The sequence below is a fragment of the Eleginops maclovinus genome, chromosome 2 (assembly GCF_036324505.1).
Source record: "Eleginops maclovinus isolate JMC-PN-2008 ecotype Puerto Natales chromosome 2, JC_Emac_rtc_rv5, whole genome shotgun sequence".
In the NCBI taxonomy this organism is placed as follows: Eukaryota; Metazoa; Chordata; class Actinopteri; order Perciformes; family Eleginopidae; genus Eleginops; species Eleginops maclovinus.
Genome location: NC_086350.1, coordinates 18,277,884 through 18,297,658, shown reverse-complemented (window position 1 = coordinate 18,297,658; position 19,775 = coordinate 18,277,884). Strand labels below are relative to the sequence as shown.

Here is a 19,775-nt window from a genome sequence, read left to right as displayed (position 1 = left end):
TTGCGTAAAGAGGGTCCACTCCTGCTAGCCGCTTTGTGCTATGTGGTATGCTTTCGCTCTTATCTTGTCGTCTAGTTTAGATCGTATATTTGAAATGTAAGCAAGGTAAGTGGCTGCCACTCATTGATAACATTTCAAAACGTGTTGTACACAGAGCTTAGCTATCGCTTGTTTATTGAATTAGCTAACTCCGGAAAAATAATTGTAACGCGCGTCTCATGATTCATGAGTGTGTTAGTGGCGACAGACCCTGATGCATCTACAGTTAACCTGCTCAAATCATGCTTAAAGTACCAGAAAGCAAGGGGCTTGAGCTGAAGATGGATGTTGTACATGTGTTCAAGCTCTAGCAGACTAGTGAACTTGGTTCCAATAGTAGCGTTAACGCTATGTAATGGTAGACGGTTATCCTGGCATTTTCCTTAAAACAGAAAGGCTACAGGCGATGTGAGAAACCTGCTCAGCATCTCTCATGAGTTTTATATTTCTGTGAAGCCGCTCAGAAACAAATATACTATTTTACCATTTCACATGTGCTTGCTGAAGTTATAGCTATCATTATACAGGGATTTATTATCAAAACATGTTTAGTAATTCAACTAGAGTTCCACATATTATCAGCTTAAACATGTCAGTCCATATTTTAACATTAGTTAGTGGTAATTTATCAATCATACTAAAGGTTTTGTAAGATATCTGAAAGCTTTATGTAATGGATTTCTAGCTTTTGTAAGAAGACAAAAATGTGTTATTAGCTGATATACTATTATAAAGATGATAAAGGCATTGGCTTGACACATCTCTATTGGTTCATGATAATATAATTATTCTTTTTAATAACCTGACAAGTCTGTGTCAATATAGTGGCCAGGCAAATGCAGTTCTTTATCAGTTTGGAATGCATACAATATTCATGACTTACATTTTTTTTAATCAGGCAGAGAAAACACCAACCATGGCCGTGTCTGCTATCAGAAATTGGTGGAATACCCACCAGTTGGACAAATCTGACGCCAATGACTCCAACACAGAAGAAGACGAGGAGGAATTAGCAGGGAGGAGGCAGTGTAAGTTATTTTCATAAAAGCTGCACTTGGATACATGTTGTGCACTGGGTTTTGCTCTTTGAAAGAAGATGTGGTCAAACTTGTATTCATTACGTCCTTCCCTTATGCTAGATCATTATATATTAAACAAGCGCTTTCACGACTTGAGATAATTGAAACATTGAGGTGGTGCATAATCCCTTCTTAAATGAACAAGCTTGTGTGGTCTAGGTGAGGTAAGGACCCATAGGGGCAGCCCTAATGAAAAATGTATACCCATAGTGCACCACTGGCAGAGAAAGAATGGAAAGACAAGTTCATTGAAGGTGTGATTCATGTGTCCTCTCAGTATCTATGAACCTAAGTCAGACTCTGCGGACCAGGCAGCTACTCGTAGACTTTAATGGCGGCCGACCTGTGTTGAGTCTCAGGGCACCGCTGGACCTGGTTAGCTTCCCATCCATCTCCTGCCCCCGGTGGCCCATAGAGTGTGAGGTCATCAGCGACATCATCCACCACATGGGTAATAAAACATGTTATTGAAACCATTGTGTTACTAGGCAAGTACAAATGAAAGATTATGGCACTTTAGCTGAGCATTTTATTTTATGTAACTATATACTAATAGTCCAATTTTGGTACTTTTACAGTGTTTATGTCATTTTTCATATACATTTTTTTGCATACCCTCCCTGTCTACTGCCAATTTAGGGTTAAGGGTTGGGGTTAAGTGTTCCTTAATTACCGAAACCAACATCAACTATTAAATTAGTAAACACTTAAAGGGAAAGTTTAACTGCATAATCAACACTTATTGGATAGCTTTAGAACTCTTTTCATAGTAGAGTATGTTCATCCAAAGAGTAGTGAAAATGGTGTGCAGAATCTTCTGGCACACACATCTTTGCTAAAAAAAGTTTAAAAAATCAACAAATTAAACGTAGTGTTAAACCTGATGTGTCCTATTGCTGTTACTGTTGACTCTTAATAACGCCAAGCGAGTGTGTGTTGTAGAGTGGGACCCCCCAGAGCCAGAGTCTTTCTACAAGCCCACAGGGCATGAGAGGACACCCATGCCAGTAGGAGACGAGAGGGGGAAAGTGGTGTACTGCATTGACCATGGTAACTAAGGCATTTTTTGTTGTTGTAACACCACTTAACATGGTGTGTTGTGTGACATCAGTAAAAAGCAAAATATAATAAACAATATAAAGTAGAGAGACTAATACATTTGTGTTGTCATAGAGATGAACATTGAATCCTCTTCTAGATAAACATAATATGCAAGTTCATTCCTGCTTTTAATATTCACTTCCTTTTGTCCTTGACCTTTTAAAAGCCACTAAGCGTCCCTTCTTCACCTGCTCCCGTGTCGGAGGAAGCAGGGGGCCCATTAAGAGCGCCTCTTCATATGGCGATCAGACAGATTTCACCCTTGAGTTTGAGTCACGCTTTGAGAGTGGAAACCTCCAGAAGGCAGTGCAAGTGTGAGTCTCTACAGATTTTTAACCATTACTGTATTTGCAAGTTCTTACTGTGGTTTAATTTACACTCTTTCTCTCTGTTTCCTCCCATATCTCTTCTACCCTGTTCAGGGGAGTCTATGACTATGAGCTCACCCTGCGCACAGACTTGTATACCAGGAAGCACACACAGTGGTTTTACTTCAGGGTCAGGAACATGAAGGCTGGGGTGACATACCGCTTCACCATCGTCAACTTGATGAAGAGCAGCAGCCTGTATGTTCAGGGTATGAGACCACTCCTCTACTCAGGGAGGGCCGCCAACGAGAAAGGTGTTGGATGGCAACGCACCGGCGCCAATATCAGATACTACCGCAATTGCCAGCAGGTAGGCAAACTTTATGAAGTGAGTTTTAAAATTAAAAAAAGGAATCACGACTGGATATTTGTCAGTAAACTCTAATTTATTAGTCCATTGTTTACTTAGGCATTAGCTGTGAAGGGAATAAAAAGAGAATAAACTGTTAAGATCAAATTGTCCTCACCTGTAATACATTAGTTTGCTGTTCCCTTTAAAAATATATATATATATATATATATATATTTAAAATGCTCTGACTCCCCAGTGTAGAGTAATACATGAAAGGACACTGAAAGTAAAAGACTCAAACTTAAAGTTTAAATGTAAGATAGAAACAGCAAAGGAAAAGGGGATGATATTACTGCCTCTGCATCATACTGTATACACTGGAACAAAATATTGCATTATTACATTACCAGACGTATAACATGGCTTAGTTGAATACTCGATTCTGATTGGTCAAGTCGGACATTTTAGAGGTCAAAATGACAGTAGTACAGACTGCTGTTAAGCACTATAATGACCGTTGCTAAGGAGGATCAAGTGAGAGGAAGAAAAAGAGGTTAAAAGACGGTGCACTGGACGTCAGAAAAATCAACAGATGCAAACAGACAGGAAGTGTGGTGGAAACTTCGGAAGCAATGGAGACGAAACAGAGAGACGCTGGAGAGCAGGAACTTGATGACAAAACACTGTTGGGTTTATTCAGAGTTACGGCCGGAGATACAAGTTTACACAAAATATTCCCGAACAGGAAGTAAACACTAACAGGAACACGGTGTGGGCTCTGTACTGTTTAAGGACTTGTTAGTTGAACAGACTTGGACAGTCACAGAAAAACATCGATCAGAGTTGCCTTCATTTAAAATGAAGTTGCTGTTTCATCCATTGGTACCCTGTGGAAAGTAGTTTTATTTTCTTAGTGGAAGAAATACGATCAAATTCAAGTCAATAAAATCATTTAAATTAATATTGAGACTCAAGTCGTTAGTTTGTTTAGTATGTGGCCGTGTAATAAGCAGGATAATGTGCAGCAAGGCGGTTATTATTTAAAAAAAGAACACCCTTCAGTGTGTCCTGTCGGTTGTTCTTTTTTCAAAAAATGATTGCCTCGCTGCACATTATCCCTTACTTCCAGCTTAGTGATTGAATATACATTCAGAACATTGTTTTTTGTACATAAGATATGCTTGGGCAAAAGGTTAGCTAAAAAGTAACCTATAAGGGTCTGTAGTAAGTAAATGTACAAACCTACGTGGTCGATCATACAAAACGCTCACCAGAACAGAAGGACTTCCCTCACATGTGATTATAATTGAAAAACAGGCACCTTTCTCTAACACCATAATATCTGTCTCTTTAGAACACAAAGGAAAACAACAGTGACACGCTCTCCCTGTTCTCACTCACCTGGACTCTCCAGTTCCCTTATGACTCTGACACCTGCTACCTGGCCCACTGCTACCCCTACACCTATTCCCACCTGCAGCGTTACCTGAGGCGCGTTTCCTCCAACCCAGCAGTAGCGTCATACTGTACACTGAGGGTGCTGTGCCACAGCCTCGCTGGGAACGCCGTGTATGTGGTGACAATAACGTCCCGGGGGGGCAGCAGGATGGAGGGTAGGACTAAGAAGGCTGTAGTGGTGACGGCCCGAGTGCACCCTGGGGAAACCAACGGGTCCTGGATGATGGAGGGGTTCCTAGACTTCCTGCTCGGGGACTCAGAGGATGCTCAGCTACTCAGGGACACTTTTGTTTTTAAGGTCTCTTTTTATCATCATTATTAATTCAGTATTATAGTTATTTGTGATATTTTTCAACAGTAATTTTATAAAGTTAGATTAGCTGATAAGTGTTGCGATTAGTTTAAATGCTTTAATGCTATCCGAAATAGCTTTTTCCTCATTGGGTTTTGTGGTGCTGCAGGTGGTGCCAATGCTGAACCCAGATGGTGTGGTAGTGGGTAATTACCGCTGCTCTCTGGCAGGCAGGGACCTGAACAGAAACTACAAGACATTGCTCAGGGACTCCTTCCCCTGTGTGTGGCACACCCGAAACATGGTGGAAAGGTACAACAGTACATCAGCTTCATCAGACTTTGTCTTTATGTGCATGTTTATCCAGTAAATTGGGAAAAATCAGAACGGATACAATGTTACAATGGATGTTTTATTTATACGTTTCTAGGGTACAACACATAATTGTTCATTGGTTCTGCTTGTGTCAGTGAGCGATTGTATTGAGTAGAGATGAAGTCGCTCACAGATTAGAATGTAAGTAACAGGTATAAATGATTAAACAAAAAATAAAATTCACTCCACTTCTTTTTGCGATGAACCGAGATGTTGGTATTACGTTTGCATTTACTGCCTGACTTTATTGAATAAAGCTTTGATACACAAATTGCATTAAAAAAGTAGCATTGTAAAATATAACGATGCTAATTCTAAACAATGCTTATCTTCTATTTGTGATTATGAAAACACACCACAATGTATTCTAGCTCTTTCATGATATTTCCCCCCCAGGCTGATGGCTGAGACGGATGTCGTTCTTTACTGTGACTTTCATGGCCACAACCGTAAAAACAATGTCTTTATGTACGGTTGTAACAACCGAGGTGACACCTCGCTGAAGCTTCAAGAGAGAGTCTTTCCATTGATGATGAGCAAGAATGCCAGTAATAAGGTCAGTAACAGTTTCTGAAAAACTCTTTGTAACATAGATTTAGTGCGAATGACATTGGGCCATCATGACACCATAGTTATTAGTGTGAATAAACTATAAAGTCATTTTATTTAACATCTATTTGCCATCTTTATCACTCTTTTCATCAGTTCTCCTTTAAGAGTTGTAAGTTTCGGGTTCAGAAGAGCAAAGAGGGAACAGGACGAATCGTCATGTGGAGACTCGGCATCAAAAACAGCTACACTATGGAAGCCACCTTCGGAGGCTCCACTCTGGGTGAGTTTGGAGTGTGTGTGTGTGTGTGTGTGTGTGTGTGTGTGTGTGTGTGTGTGTGTGTGTGTGTGTGTGTGTGTGTGTGTGTGTGTGTGTGTGTGTGTGTGTGTGTGTGTGTGTGTGTGTGTGTGTGTGTGTGTGTGTGTGTGTGTGTGTGTGTGTGTGTGTGTGTGTGTGTGTGTGTGTGTGTGTGTGTGTGTGTGTGTGTGTGTGTGTGTGTGTGTGTGTGTGTGTGTGTGTGTGTGTGTGTGTGTCCATGTTTCTTGTATTTGTATCTATCATGTGTTTTTGTTAGGTGACAGGAGAGGAACACATTTTACTACTCGAGACCTGAAGTCCCTCGGCTTCTACTTCTGTGACACCCTGCTGGACTACTGTGACCCAGATCCAACAAAGGTGAGAGAGAAAGCTGCATGTCTACAGCTTAGATAGAAATCTTAACCCCTCCCTGAAGCTTGTTACATTCCAAGACAAACAAACAACCATATGCATAAAAATAAACCTAAATACTGTTTTTTAAAGCTTGAATTTAGTATCTATGTGCCTGGTTGTATTAAACCACTTAAGCAAAGTTTGCCCCTAAGTTTTTAAGGATGCCTTCGAAAACACACTTGGTCTCAGCTACTTGAATAGTTTATGCAACCAGGCACTTGTGTGTGTGTGTGTGTGTGTGTGTGTGTGTGTGTGTGTGTGTGTGTGTGTGTGTGTGTGTGTGTGTGTATGTGTGCACTTTTTATTTCAGATCACCTACTGTCTGACAGAGCTGGCAGCGCTGTTTAGGAAGCAGGTCAGAGAGAGGCTGGGCAAAGACATGGGCACTGAATGTAACTTCTCTGTGTCTGACCTGGAAACCAGGTGATATAGTCATTTCTTTTTTCTAAAATATATATACAGTAACTTGGACATTGTATGATGTGTAAAAATGTACTCTCAATCAGCTTAATAAGACTATTGTTTGTTCGCTTTCACAGCACCAGTGGTTCAAATAGTTCAGATTCTGACGGACTCCCAGTGCATTTACTGAACCATCCAGAGGTACGCTGACATAAATCTACTCTTCCAAGGAATATTGTTTTATATACTTGTTTATTGTCCTTGATAAGCTAATATTGCATTTGGATCACTTGTGAAATTGGCCTTGAATTATGTTCATCTCTTGTATAATTTTTAATCATTCTGCTTCTGTATTCCTCCGCAGATTCAAGCGAAGAAGAAAAAGAAACGCTTGAGGAGTTGTAAAGAGAGGAACAGGCAGCGACCGGAGGGAGTGAGGAGTAAAGAACAGCCAAAAGTTCTGCAAAGCAGCGTAACAAATATTGTAGGTATACTAACATTGATACAGTATTTAGTTCAAACTATTGTATGGTTAAAGAGACTGATTACCTAATGATCATCGCAGGATTCCAACCTGCTACATGAGGGCGCAGTTAAAGTGAGCATTCAAGAGAGGCCTGTTGGAAGACTCAGGAAAAAATGGCAGGTATGTCATTATCTCAAACTCAAACTGACATTTAATAATAAAAAAGGGGGTGAAAACTAAAACTAAATATAATTAATATATATATAATAAACATTGCCTGGTGAAAAAATATTCAAAATAATTCTAATAATTAATTTCAGTTTATTTTTTTTGCTTTGTTTGATTACATCTGAAGGGAACAGCAGGATTTTCTGTCAACTCTAGTGACATTGAAAAACGTTGTTAAAATGTAAGGGACTTGACATGCCAGAAGATGGCGCTATGTCACAATTACTCCACAAGTCCCTATAAACTTTTGCTTGCAGTTAAACAACCTGAAAAACACTTAAATATTCTAGTTAGATCAAATGACATTGAACCAAGCTTTTGAGCTCTAATGTTATTCCACTGGGGTCTGGATGGAGATACAGGTAACCAGTTCCAAAATCTTTTAACATTATGATCATTCCTACACAGTTACAAACATCTATCTGCGTACTTCTGAGACATTATAGCTAGCCCTAACAAAACAAATAAATATACAAAAACTAAATCTTTATGAAAATGAACTCATGATGACATTTCAAAGGTTAAACGGTTTAGTATGAAGAAGAGAGTTTGATAAGTTTAGGAGACAGAGCCAGCCAGACTGTGAAGGGAAGAGAGAAGTTTTTCTGAGCTGTCCCTTTCTAACAGTTCTTTCTTTTGCGAAGGTGAATGGCCTGATAAAAAAAGCTGCCATCCCGTCTCCCACTACTCACCCAGGGGAGGTGAGTCAGGTGACTCTGTGGCAGGGCTGCGAGCCTGTCAAGGTAAAGAACTTGTCGTACCCTCTCCAAGTTTTATCGATATTTAACAATCTGTCATTTTCACCTGTATTTTGTCCTATTTCTTTGTTCCAGCATAATGGAAACATGAAATCTGCATACCCGCATTTCGGGATTAAAGCATGTCCACTTCTCAGATCATACAGAACTGCGGCCCCTAACACAGGTAATGCGCCCTCTGCTTTTAATTCTCCAGTACATGCATTTAGTACCTTATTTTCTAGTTATGGTTTTACTTGTTGGTAAGGACTCATAAAGTGCTTTAAAACTCTTACGGTTTACTGACGCCATTTTGATTTGTTGTTTTTTTTGTAGGTTTTCCAATTTTAAAAGTCCTATGATAAGCTCGGTAACCAAATACAAACAATTAGACAATTAGGGTATAAATGTCCCCTTTGAAACCCATTAAAAGCACACATTTTGATCCCACAGCCATTACTTTATAAACTCAGGTATTCCATTATATCAAATTCCTGACTTCAACTTAGTATTTTTACTATTCTCTCGCCGATTGAGCCTTTTTTTTTACACACATGCTAACTTTGTTTATTCCCCAAGGGTTATGCTGCTATATTTTTATGTTTTTTTTTTTTTAATTCAATGTTGTTTCCAATCACTGACATACTGTAGTATCCAGACTGTGAAAACAAAATCGCTCCCTATCCTTAAGTATGCTGAAAATAATCCAATGAAAAACAATGAATTATCTATTACGTTGATGTTAAAAGATATTCTGAATTCTAAACATGCATGAAAATGTAATGATCAGGACTGATTTTAAAATGAAAAGGTATGCAGAGAATATTATTTATTGATGGCAGTTTTTGTCCTCTAAGTACATCAGAGCATGGGATGGGGAAACCATTGTGTAGCAGACTGCTGTATATTTGACTGGCTTTGACAGATGACCTGGGGATGTATTCAGGACGGTGGAGATGTTCCTCTCAACTGCTGCACCTGAGTGCCGTCCTTCCTCATTCTCCAAATTTCCTCGAATCCAACAAGCGACAGTATCGCTGCCCCCGACAAACCTTCGCCTCCTATAACTTCTACAGAGGTGTTTCTGCATGCACAGTAGTTCAAGGACTGAATTCATTTAAAAAAGTGTCATCATCTCTCAGTCGATCAAAGTGTAGCTCTTTTACACTGAAACTTCTCTGCTTTTTCAGGTTTGCCACCTCCCCTTACACCGCCCCACAGGTGAGCCTTCTGGAAACACTATGTATCCTCATCAATAGGACACAGATAACTACAGTATATGTCGAGGTGCGTTCAGATTCATCAAGAGTTATGTTTCTTCTCTCACAGGTCTTCAATGTACCTCAAGATGGTTCCAGACATTGTTCCGACCAAGCACTTGCTGTCAAATTTCACCGCTGACAAGTTCGACACCCGGCCTGCTTTTCGAGTCAGAAACTCAGAAAGTTACTTTGTGCCTGAGGCTTCCCTTCTCTCACACGCAGACACAACAAACACCAAACGGCAGAACGAGGAACAGGAAGGAGATTCTCCAGAAGGTTTCATATGAACACAAATTGTTCTGGTTTCTGAACTTTAAATTCTTTTTGAAACTTTCTTTGTGAATATAATGTGTCATGCAAAAGGTGTTTATCCTATTTTTGGGACAAAAACATATATTGTTTAATTTGTCAGTTAGCTCATCTCCTCTCTTAATTATCTGGTCTTGTCCTTTCTTCACTAGGTTTGTCACTGATGAGATGTAAACCCCTTGGAGAACCGAAGCAGAGACTCGCCCCTGACGTACCTCTGAGAGAAACTGAATCGCGCAGCAGCTTATTTGTGCCTGTTCTGAGGGACACAAACCTGAGAGAGAAAAAGTAAATTAACTTTTTATCTTAATGAGCTCTCTTTTTCTCTCGGTCCTGAACTCTCTCTGTTAAATACTCGGGTTGCCATTGCAGTCAAGGTATCAGGAAGTAAGCACTGGTGTTTGTGCAATGATTAAAAGACTGATTTGATCTTTTTCAATATCCTCAGATACTGCAAAGAGACTGTGGAGGACAAAAGGCACCTGGGTGGTTTATCCCCTGCTTCAAAGCCTCCAGGCCTCATAAAGACAGAACCTAAGCATCCACAGAGTGACACCCTCAGTAGGCTTCAGACTAAGGACATCAGGCACTACCATTCAGGAAGAGAAAGCCAGATAAGAACGACAATGATGACACTGTCACCACATTCTGCCTCCCTGTGGGGCGGCGAGGCAGAATGATATGATTACATAATGCTGGTCCTGTGTTGATATTTGTAAGGAAAAGATTTACTGATGACAAACACAAAGTCTATACGTTGCCTAATAAATTATACACAGGCCGTTGGGTTTAAACATTTCATTTATTACAAAGCTAGAAAAACAATAATACAATTCAACGCAATATATGGTGAGTAAAATATCAAAATAAATATGTTCATATGTTCTCTTTAATACTCAATCGTGGGGAGAATTTTTACAATGTACGACATGTAATACCAAAAAAGGCACACTCTTTTTATTGCCTGAGTCTGGAAGGCGCACAGTACAGACGTGTCAAGGTGTGGAAGGGACGCAGCTTCAGAATTCAGTCAAACTGTCGGAGATGAAACTGCCTCTCTGTGTGTCTGACCAAGTCCCGCAGCGCCACAAACCCAAAGAGGGCCTGAATCATTCAGGAATTAAAACAACATTATATACGAATTAAACCAGTGGTAATCAACGAACGCCAAATATATAAACATACACAACATTACATATATTTACAATCATGCAGATCGGAAATAGACATTACGTTTTTAAAAGGAATGTACCTGTGTGAGTATGAATAAGGCGAGAACTATGTGAACACCCCTCTCCAAGGGTTGTATGAGAATGGCTTCATTGAAAAGCTGAAATAGGATAAGGGGAAACTGCAGCAGGATGCTCAGCAGCCAAAAACCAGCCAGCTCCGGGACCTTTCCAACACACACATTACATATTATTACGTATTCTTTGCATTTCTTTGTTTGTTGTGTTATTCAGCATATGCTATTATCCAAAGGGACTCACATCCCTTCAACACCATAGACATGCCTACGGGTGAGTGTTGACCCATTTTTTCCTGCAATTGTATCTTTTGCTTTGTGTGAGTGATGCACCACCTTTTCTTGCAGGTTCCCAGCATAGCCAAGAAACAGTCTAATGGCCTCGATCAGAGTCATCAAGATGAGAACAGTGACAAGGATGAACTTGTAGTAGTCTGGCAAGGCAGGATACTGGTAGAGATGACAAATACAACAATGCAGTTAAATGAACTGAATTTAAATTAAAGTCGTTATCCTAAGTGGCTTTTATGAAATTAGGAACGAGTCTGACTTGTTTACAGTTCAATTAAAATGAATACCTGTAAAAACAACAAATGACCAACTGTACTTGACAACAATGAAGCAAACAAATCAGCCTTTGGGGATCATTTGTTCACTTTGCTGCTACCTAAATATTTTTTAATCAGCTTATTTTGGGTCACTGATACTTTTCTCCTGGGAAGTACAAAGTTTTGCATTAAAGGTATGTTCAAAAAGGAATGCATATTAGAAAAAACCAACTGCTTATAGTTTTACTTCAACTGACTTTTAGAAGAGGACGTCATGCAGCCTGACTGAAATTGTTATTGATGGCCAAAATGTATTAAATTTAGTCTGGGAATTTAATGAGTTCAAGGTTTTTTATTATCACGTGCACAGCATCTACATTGTAGTTGTGGCAATGAACATCTTAGGTCCCGAGCTCCTCCAACAATGCAACATATTATAAATAGGACATAAGACAAAATAAGAAAATTAAAATTAAAAAATGGTGCAAAAATAAACAGAGTAGTTTAAATTAAGTTCCTCCTTAAATACAGTTTTAGTTGAATAATATTATCATGAATGCGACTCCAATCTTCACACTTTTACACATTGCTTGTTCATTAGTTTAGTTATTTTGGTGGGTGGGGGTAAAACGTTCGTCAAGAAAAGGATCTTAGCCAAGATCAATGTTTTAACAATGTTAATGCTCGTTTTATAATTAACCTGACTTTCTCTCGGCATGGCTTACCTTGAGGTGCAGCATTACAGTTTCACTGATCCACCACAAGGGGAAGAACCACATGTTAAAGTACAGAGACATCTGGAGGTGGAGACTAGACAGAACCCGCTTGTCTGAAAAACAAAACAAAGAAACATTGATAGCATACCCAACCCATATTAAGCAGCAGCTACTCTAAAACTACTCTAAAGAGACATATAGCTCAACCATGCCTTTGTGTGGTAAGCTAACACTAACGCTAATGTGTCTTTAACGTTAGCTGGGTTTACCGTGTGGCAGAAACGTGTCATTCTCTTTGGCGAAAGGCCGAGTCCGACTCTGATCGAACAACACATTCCGAGAGAAATCTTCTACACGTTTTCTGATGGTCTCCGACAGCTCCATGGTGTACAATGTTTTCTGCTAAGCCAAAACATGACCAGAGGGAAAACACACCGCCCCTTCCTCAACACAATGTACGCTTCCGTCGTCTCCTTGGATACCAGAAGAATCTCGCGTTCCGCTCAAATCTCGCATGAAAAGCGTCCTCTCGTTCCCCTCAGTGATGGAGAGTTCCCCCTGTAAAATGTTCACGTTTGACAATAAGCAACAACTACTCTAACACTGAGTTAAAACAGTGATGTAGGAGCCATATGTTAGAAATGTATAATTTGATATATTGCATATATTTGAACATTGTATTTCTTTGTTATTATTATTATTATTATTATTTATTGAAACCAATCATTATTAGAGGACGTCATAGCTGACCGCAGCTGCTGGTAAGACGCTGCAGCGTATTGTAATTAATAAGGAATGTTGTTTTCTTTTTTACTGTGACCACTTTCTTTGAGTAAACAGTCAAACTGACATGAAAACTATTTTTTCGTCTGAGTCATTGCTAAAATCGGTCGTAAAATAAAAAACTTTATTTATTTTAAAAAACTTTATTTTACGACCGACATAGTTACACAAGCAAGTCCCACATATCAAGTACGCCTGACTGCAGGCCGCAGATCGGGGCAGTGATCAACCTGGGGAGGAGTCAAACGCTTCTCCACCTAACAGCCTTCCCTGATTTCACAGAAAACGAAAGTTAACAGCGCTGTGATAAAGATGGCAGAGTGCTCCACGGAGCCAGATCCGTTGTCCTGCTTGATATGCTTCGACAGACTCAAAAGCCCTGTGACACTTCACTGTGGCCACAGCTACTGCATGGACTGTGTAAACGGATATTGGGACCAGGAGAACAACCACGGGGTTTACAGCTGTCCCCAGTGCAGACGCACTTTCAGCCCCAGACCTGAGCTGAACAAAAATACAGTGCTGGCTTCTCTGGCAGGGAAAGTGTCAGGGCCAGAAGCACCCACCCCTCCTGTGAAGGATGAAGTGGGTCCTGGGGATGTGGAGTGTGATTTCTGCACTGTGAGGAAGCTGAAAGCTGTCAAGTCCTGCCTGGTGTGTCTGGCTTCTTACTGTGCTACTCACTTGGAGCCCCACTATGTGTCTGAGGCTTTCAAAAGGCACAAGCTGGTGGAAACCTCTTCTTCCATTCAAGAGAAGATCTGCCCAAAGCATGACAAGCTGCTGGAAGTCTACTGTCGCACTGATGGCCAATGCATTTGCCTGCTCTGTGTGATGGATGAACACAAAGGTCATGACACTGTCTCCGCTGCAGCAGAGAGGAAAGACAAACAAGTAAGAATAATTATATTGGCCAGACGATGGTGCCTATTGTAAATGTCAAAGTAATATTATAAAGTACATTTTGTTTTCAGAAAAAATTTGGAAAGAATAAACTAAGATATCTGAAAGGAATACAGAAGAAAGAGAAGCAGCTGCAGCAGCTAAAACAGAAAATGAATGCACTACAGGTGAGTTATATTGTTCCAAAATAAACCGACCAGTTGATTAAAACTGGTAAAACACTAAATAAATGAGTTTGTCTAAAAACATTTTTTGCAAATTAAGATGAAACGGGGGATTTAAACTGATAGAATATATAGAGTTGTTTCACAATATATGCTATAAGGTCTATTCTATATTATTCTTTAAGATACCTGACATTATTTGTATTTTCTTTCTCTCTGCTGACAGGGTTCAGGAGATGCAGCAATTGATCAAAATGAGAAAGCCTTCGCTGAAATTGTCGCGATGGCGGATGAGAGGCGCTGTGCCATTAAAGAGCTGATCAGAGTTCAGCAGAAGGCTGCAGTGAGCCGAGCTGAGGCGTTTGTGGACCGTCTGGAGAAGGACATCTCCAAGCTGAGAGAGGGAGAGGATCAACTTAAACAACTGTCACTCACTGAAGATCACATTCTTTTCCTGCAGGTACGCAGACTTACACAGAGGTTACTTTAGCCTTTTAGATGGCTAACACTTGCTCTCTGCTGCTCTTTCATTAGGCCCTCGGATGCATCTTTGGTTTTTCTTATAAACTTTGTTTATCGATTTTCAAACACAAATTGACTGGGATGATAGAACGGTTGTGATTGACAGTGTCACATTACAGTTGTGCAGATCATGCTGAGGGAAACCGCAAAGTAACCTGCGTTAAAACAGCTCAGAAATATCCCTTCCACCCAGATAGGTTTACCAAATATGATCAGGTGTTGTGCACTGAAGGCTTATCTGGAGTCTGCTACTGGGAGGTTCAGTGGCGGGGGAACAGGGTTGAGGTTGCTGTGTGCTATAAAGGGGCAGATTTGGATGAAAATGGCTTTGGGGGTCCAGCAAATCAGTCCTGGTGCATTTCCCTTTCAAATGTTGGTTGCTCCTTTTGGCACCATGGAATCAAAAGAAAAATACCCTTTAAGTGCTCCTCTACTGTAGGTGTGTATCTGAACCATAAGGCAGGGAGCCTGTCCTTCTACAGCGTGTCTGACTGTGGTGAAATGACGCTCCTTCACAGAGTCAGCACCACATTCTCTCAGCCTCTGTACCTCGGCCTCATGGTCTCCAGATGGGCCACAGCCAGGATAGTGTGTCCAAAATAAAATAAAACATCCTCAAGGACCTGCAAAGGTGTGCTTGAGTGAAGGATGTTCATTTTTAGTTTGTGTTTAAATATAAGTGCTAATACATTTTTCATTTAAAAAATATTGTTTGGTTCTATCCTTTCAAATGTTTTTTGCTAGAAAGAAATGCTGAAAATAACCATACCATAATGAGACAGATGTGTGGTTTTGTTGTGTATCTAACGTGTTTTTCATCCTGTAATGGAAAGTGTAAACTCCTCATTGTATGCATGTGAATGTGAAAGACTTATTAAGTAAAGCAATTTTATGTAAATGTATAAGTCAAACTCCTCTAGCTTTGTCATGTGTTTCATGTTTATAATCAATAAAAAAAATTCAAAAGCTTCATTTTATTCTAACAAATAATATTACAACACAGTTTCAATAAAAGACAAGGTATTTGACTAAATGAAGATGTTTTGTGTCAAGTTTAAGTTAACAAACAGAAATGTCAAGTACATTTTTTTTATGGCAACATTTGTTTGTAGGCCATTTGTAGATGATGTATAGTTGTGCTACAAATACTGTATATAAATACATTTATAGAGATTTAAAGTCGACCCATCATTTTAAGTGTATTATTTATTGTATTTTGTTTGTAAATAATTCTCAATGTTTTATCATATGCTCAGGGGCTAAGAGTATGTATTTTTTCAGATTCCTTTGAATACTACATACAGACAATTTACATTTTTGTAAATTAATAGTGTTGTTAAACTAAGGCTAAAATATCTGCCCCTTAATTCTTAGAATAGACGTATAAAGTACTATTTTGGAAAAGAAGGCCACTCAAGTAAAGAACAATTAGTCTTTGAGACCTCTTTGACTCTAGTAAGGTTATGTAGGCTACTGCTCTCACACTGACACTCCCACAGAACAGTCAGCACAATCAGTGACAACAAGCTGTCGGTTAGAAGCCACTCCTCCTTTCCAGGAAAAGTGAAACTAACTCGCCATTCTTAGCAGCACAAAATGGCTAACAGTGAGGATTTGTTTGACTGCTCTATCTGTTTACAGCTACTGGAGGATCCGGTGACAACGTCCTGTGGACACAGTTACTGTATGAAATGCATTAATAACTTCTGGGATGGACATAATGAAAGAGGAAAGAGCTACAGTTGCCCTCAATGCAGGCAGACTTTCTGCCCGAGGCCTGATCTGAAGAGGAACACTCTCCTGGCTGCCCTGCTGGAGGAGCACAGGAAGACAAACAGTGAACAAGCTGATAATAGCACTCACGCTGCTACTGGTGATGGGCAGTGTGACGCCTGCACAGGGAGAAAAAGAAAAGCTTGCATGTTCTGTCTCGTGTGTTTGGCCTCTTACTGTGAGACTCATCTGAAGCCTCACCTTCAAGTGCCCCCCTTAAAAAAACACAATCTGATCAAAGCCTCTGCATGGGTCAAAGACAGAATCTGTGGCCATCATGACAAACTCCGGGAGATTTACTGCCGCACGGATCAGCAGTTCATCTGCCTGCTGTGTGCGATGGATGAGCACAAAGGGCATGACACTGTGGCAGTGTCAGCAGAAAAGTGTCAAATGCAGGTAATTCAGTCCAGCGACATGCTTAATTCATATGAAGCCTAGTCTGTTATAACCAAAGATGATCTCAAATGTTTGTGTTTCAACAGAGACAACTGGAGCAAACTAAACAGAAAATTGCAGATAGACTGCTGCATTCCGAGAGTAAGATAATGGAGCTGAGGCAGGCTGCAGACTCTATAAGAGTGAGTTTATCATTTAACTTTTCTGTTATTCATCAATACATTTGCAGGTGCCTCACTAGCTGACAAAAAAGAACCCCTGAAAAAGAGGAAAAGTTAGGATGTTAGGCAATAGTTGCTTTCTGGAAGCGGAATTCGCAGTCTTTCTGAAAACATCCAGCGACAGACACACTGAACATTACATTTTATAATGTGAATGAATGCTTTATGTTCACTGTGATCTAAACCGAGCAATCGCTGAGTCTGGAGAGGTTTTGTAAAAATGTAAGGACTTCTTTGAAGGCAAGAAAAAACCGTGTGATCCCTTTAAGCACACAAAATTGTGGTCTTATTGCTGTCATGACAACGTTATGTCAGTTATCATCTAGAGAGTTATAGGTGAGGCAACGAATGCACAAAACAGTTTTCTTACAAATCTTTAATCTGTGCATGCATGGTGTTGAGTGAGTATACTTAAGCGAGTGACATACAGCTTTTTAAAATATTACACCAAAAAAAACCATAAACATAAAACTGATTTTTGAGCCAGATACCTTGTGTGCACAGTAACTCCCACACTAAAACCCCTGAGGGAATCTACGCCCACGGATAACGTGATGACTACGGGTCAACCTTATCGTTATCCTCACACCATCCAGATCCTGTCCTCCACTTTCTATCTGCAGTTTTTATAAACACATTTCTTCTTTATACTTGACACATCTGTTTCTTTAATAATACAAAACTAAAATATTACATTTCAATAATACCACAATTTCCATGACATTGCACATATGAGATGAATTAATGATTTTGAACAGAATTTGGAAATGGTAATAATTGGGGGGAAAATAAACCTCTGAAACATCTATCTATTAATCTGATGTTGCAGAATAAATAAGTGTGAAGGAGCCTGAGAATATGGTATGTCATCAGCTATTACACAAATGGTCCATGTTTCCATTACCAGGATGCTGCATGGGAGGCATCTTATGACCTTGAGCGACTGTGTGTGGAACGCATCCGTACATTGGTCCGCTCTGTGGAGAAAAAGCGCTCTGAGATGAGAGAAAGAATTGGAGAGGCAGAGAAATCAGGAGTGGACTGGATTAACATCTGTGTCGGGCAAGTAGAGCGTGAAGTGTCGGAGCTGAGGAGCAGGGAGGATAGACTTAACCAGCTTTCGCTCACAGAGGACCCCATTCAGTTTGTGCAGGTGATGATATTTTGAGATTACAGACGACTTTGTATTTCCTTTTTGCAGATAGTCACACACTTTATTTGTTTGCCCTCTGCAGGGTTTCAAGGCCCTGCGTGACCCCCCTGTGTCCACAGACTCACATGAAAGTCCTGACACACTGACAGAGTTCATCTCTGAACAGACAAAAAAACTGAAAAATATGTGCAACAAAGAAAAGAAAGAATTATTGCATCATCCTGAAGAAAATCTGTGTAAGACTATCTCAAAATTCATCTGCTTTTTTATTACCTGTTAATGTGTTCACAGAATGACCAGTTTCCTTTTATCACAGTGTCGAAAGAACCATCGTTTCATGAGAAAACATTATCAAGGATGTATCTTTTGACCAGATATAAGAGTAAGGTTGATGTTAGTTCACAAATATCAGTACAAAAATACATGAACATCTTCACCAGCTGAAAGTGTTTCATCTTTTCCCACAGACACCACCATGGAGGTGGACCCCAACACAGTGGCTGCATGCCTTTATCTTTCAGACAGAAACAGAGAGATATCGTGGAGTGACCGGGACCAGGCTCACCCTGATCATGCAGACAGATTCACCTTCTATCACCAGGCCCTGTGCAAAAACAGCCTTCAGTACAGCCACTACTGGGAGGTGGAGTGGGATGGGGGCGTTGTTGACTTGGCCGTGTCGTACAGAAGCATTGAAAGAAAGGGTTCAGGAAAAAGTTGCAGTTTTGGCCACAATGAGCTGTCTTGGAAATTAACCTGCTCATTGTCCGGCTGCACATTTTGGCACAATAATCTTCACAAAGGCCAGATTCCTCCAGTTCTCTCCCGCAGAGTGGGCATACATCTTGATTACGAAGCAGGAACACTAGGCTTCTACAGTGTTTCTGACTCGGGCAGTTTCACACGGCTGCACCACGTCAAGACCATATTCTCTGAACCTCTGTATCATGGGTTTTCAGTGGATTTGGGTGCAACTCTGAAAATATGCAACATCTAAACCACAATAAAAGCCGCACGACCTCCTGCCGTTTATAATTCAGTCATAGAAACCTGAATAAGGCCTTCTGCCTGGGTATGCCTCATGGAAACCAGAAAGGTTTAGCCTTGTCTGGCTAAAATGTCATAATTTCATGATTTCTTCCAAGACATTTGTGCTTATTTCATAATAAGGATTTCAATTATTGAGATGGATATACAACCAACAAAAAATAATATGTACAAAATTAGGAATACTATTTACATATGCAACTGTGCATATTTGAGGTTGAATGGGTAAATTTGTATTACAAATTTGATAATGAATAAATAGTTGAAAATACAAATTTTTAATTAAGCTATTCTCTAAAAATGTAAATGCACATCAAAATATTTTTTTCTATAACTTTTATGCTTTAAAAAAACAAATAATAGCCTTAACTATTTTGAAATTAATTTGTTAAACATACTTTACGTTGTTTAATGCTTTTGTTGGGAAAAAAGGCCACTTCTTTAAATCCTTGATGAATGTAAATACTGCTATGCCTATCCTTTATTTTTAATTATCAAACAACGCAAACAATCAGTATTTTTGCTTTGAAAGACTTCAATAAAAGGCCTTTATCTTCCAATGATATGTGTCATTTCATTTCATTTAATGTGCTTTTATTTACATTTTATGTTCTAAATTTGATTTACAGAT

At 39.7% G+C, this 19,775-nt stretch overlaps 3 protein-coding genes across 3 annotated transcripts; 2 read left to right on the top strand and 1 right to left on the bottom strand.

Moving 5' to 3' along the window:
• The first annotated feature begins 13 nt into the window (after window positions 1-13).
• On the top strand, window positions 14-11,759 carry agbl2 (AGBL carboxypeptidase 2). The gene is made up of 22 exons (XM_063904446.1): window positions 14-105; window positions 938-1,067; window positions 1,396-1,569; window positions 2,061-2,168; window positions 2,386-2,533; window positions 2,642-2,897; window positions 4,234-4,635; window positions 4,799-4,941; window positions 5,401-5,560; window positions 5,710-5,836; window positions 6,129-6,229; window positions 6,576-6,688; window positions 6,805-6,868; window positions 7,032-7,151; window positions 7,233-7,313; window positions 8,006-8,104; window positions 8,195-8,285; window positions 9,024-9,176; window positions 9,289-9,319; window positions 9,428-9,636; window positions 9,822-9,957; window positions 10,118-11,759. Exons 2-22 carry the CDS (start codon window positions 956-958, stop codon window positions 10,347-10,349), a joined length of 3,060 nt encoding a protein of 1,019 aa, XP_063760516.1. The 5' UTR covers window positions 14-105; window positions 938-955; the 3' UTR covers window positions 10,350-11,759.
• On the bottom strand, window positions 10,453-12,830 carry tmem17 (transmembrane protein 17). Its single transcript, XM_063904460.1, has 5 exons — window positions 12,449-12,830; window positions 12,189-12,292; window positions 11,252-11,365; window positions 10,922-11,065; window positions 10,453-10,773 (listed from the first exon to the last, which is right to left on the bottom strand). The coding sequence occupies exons 1-5, from the start codon at window positions 12,561-12,563 to the stop codon at window positions 10,696-10,698; spliced, it is 555 nt and encodes a 184-aa protein (XP_063760530.1). The 5' UTR covers window positions 12,564-12,830; the 3' UTR covers window positions 10,453-10,695.
• Window positions 12,831-13,167: 337 nt separating this feature from the next.
• Window positions 13,168-19,704, top strand: LOC134878421 (E3 ubiquitin/ISG15 ligase TRIM25-like). Its single transcript, XM_063904457.1, has 9 exons — window positions 13,168-13,856; window positions 13,937-14,032; window positions 14,256-14,489; window positions 16,193-16,723; window positions 16,810-16,905; window positions 17,852-18,097; window positions 18,180-18,333; window positions 18,414-18,479; window positions 18,565-19,704. Exons 1-9 carry the CDS (start codon window positions 13,275-13,277, stop codon window positions 19,092-19,094), a joined length of 2,535 nt encoding a protein of 844 aa, XP_063760527.1. The 5' UTR covers window positions 13,168-13,274; the 3' UTR covers window positions 19,095-19,704.
• The last annotated feature ends 71 nt before the right edge of the window (window positions 19,705-19,775 follow it).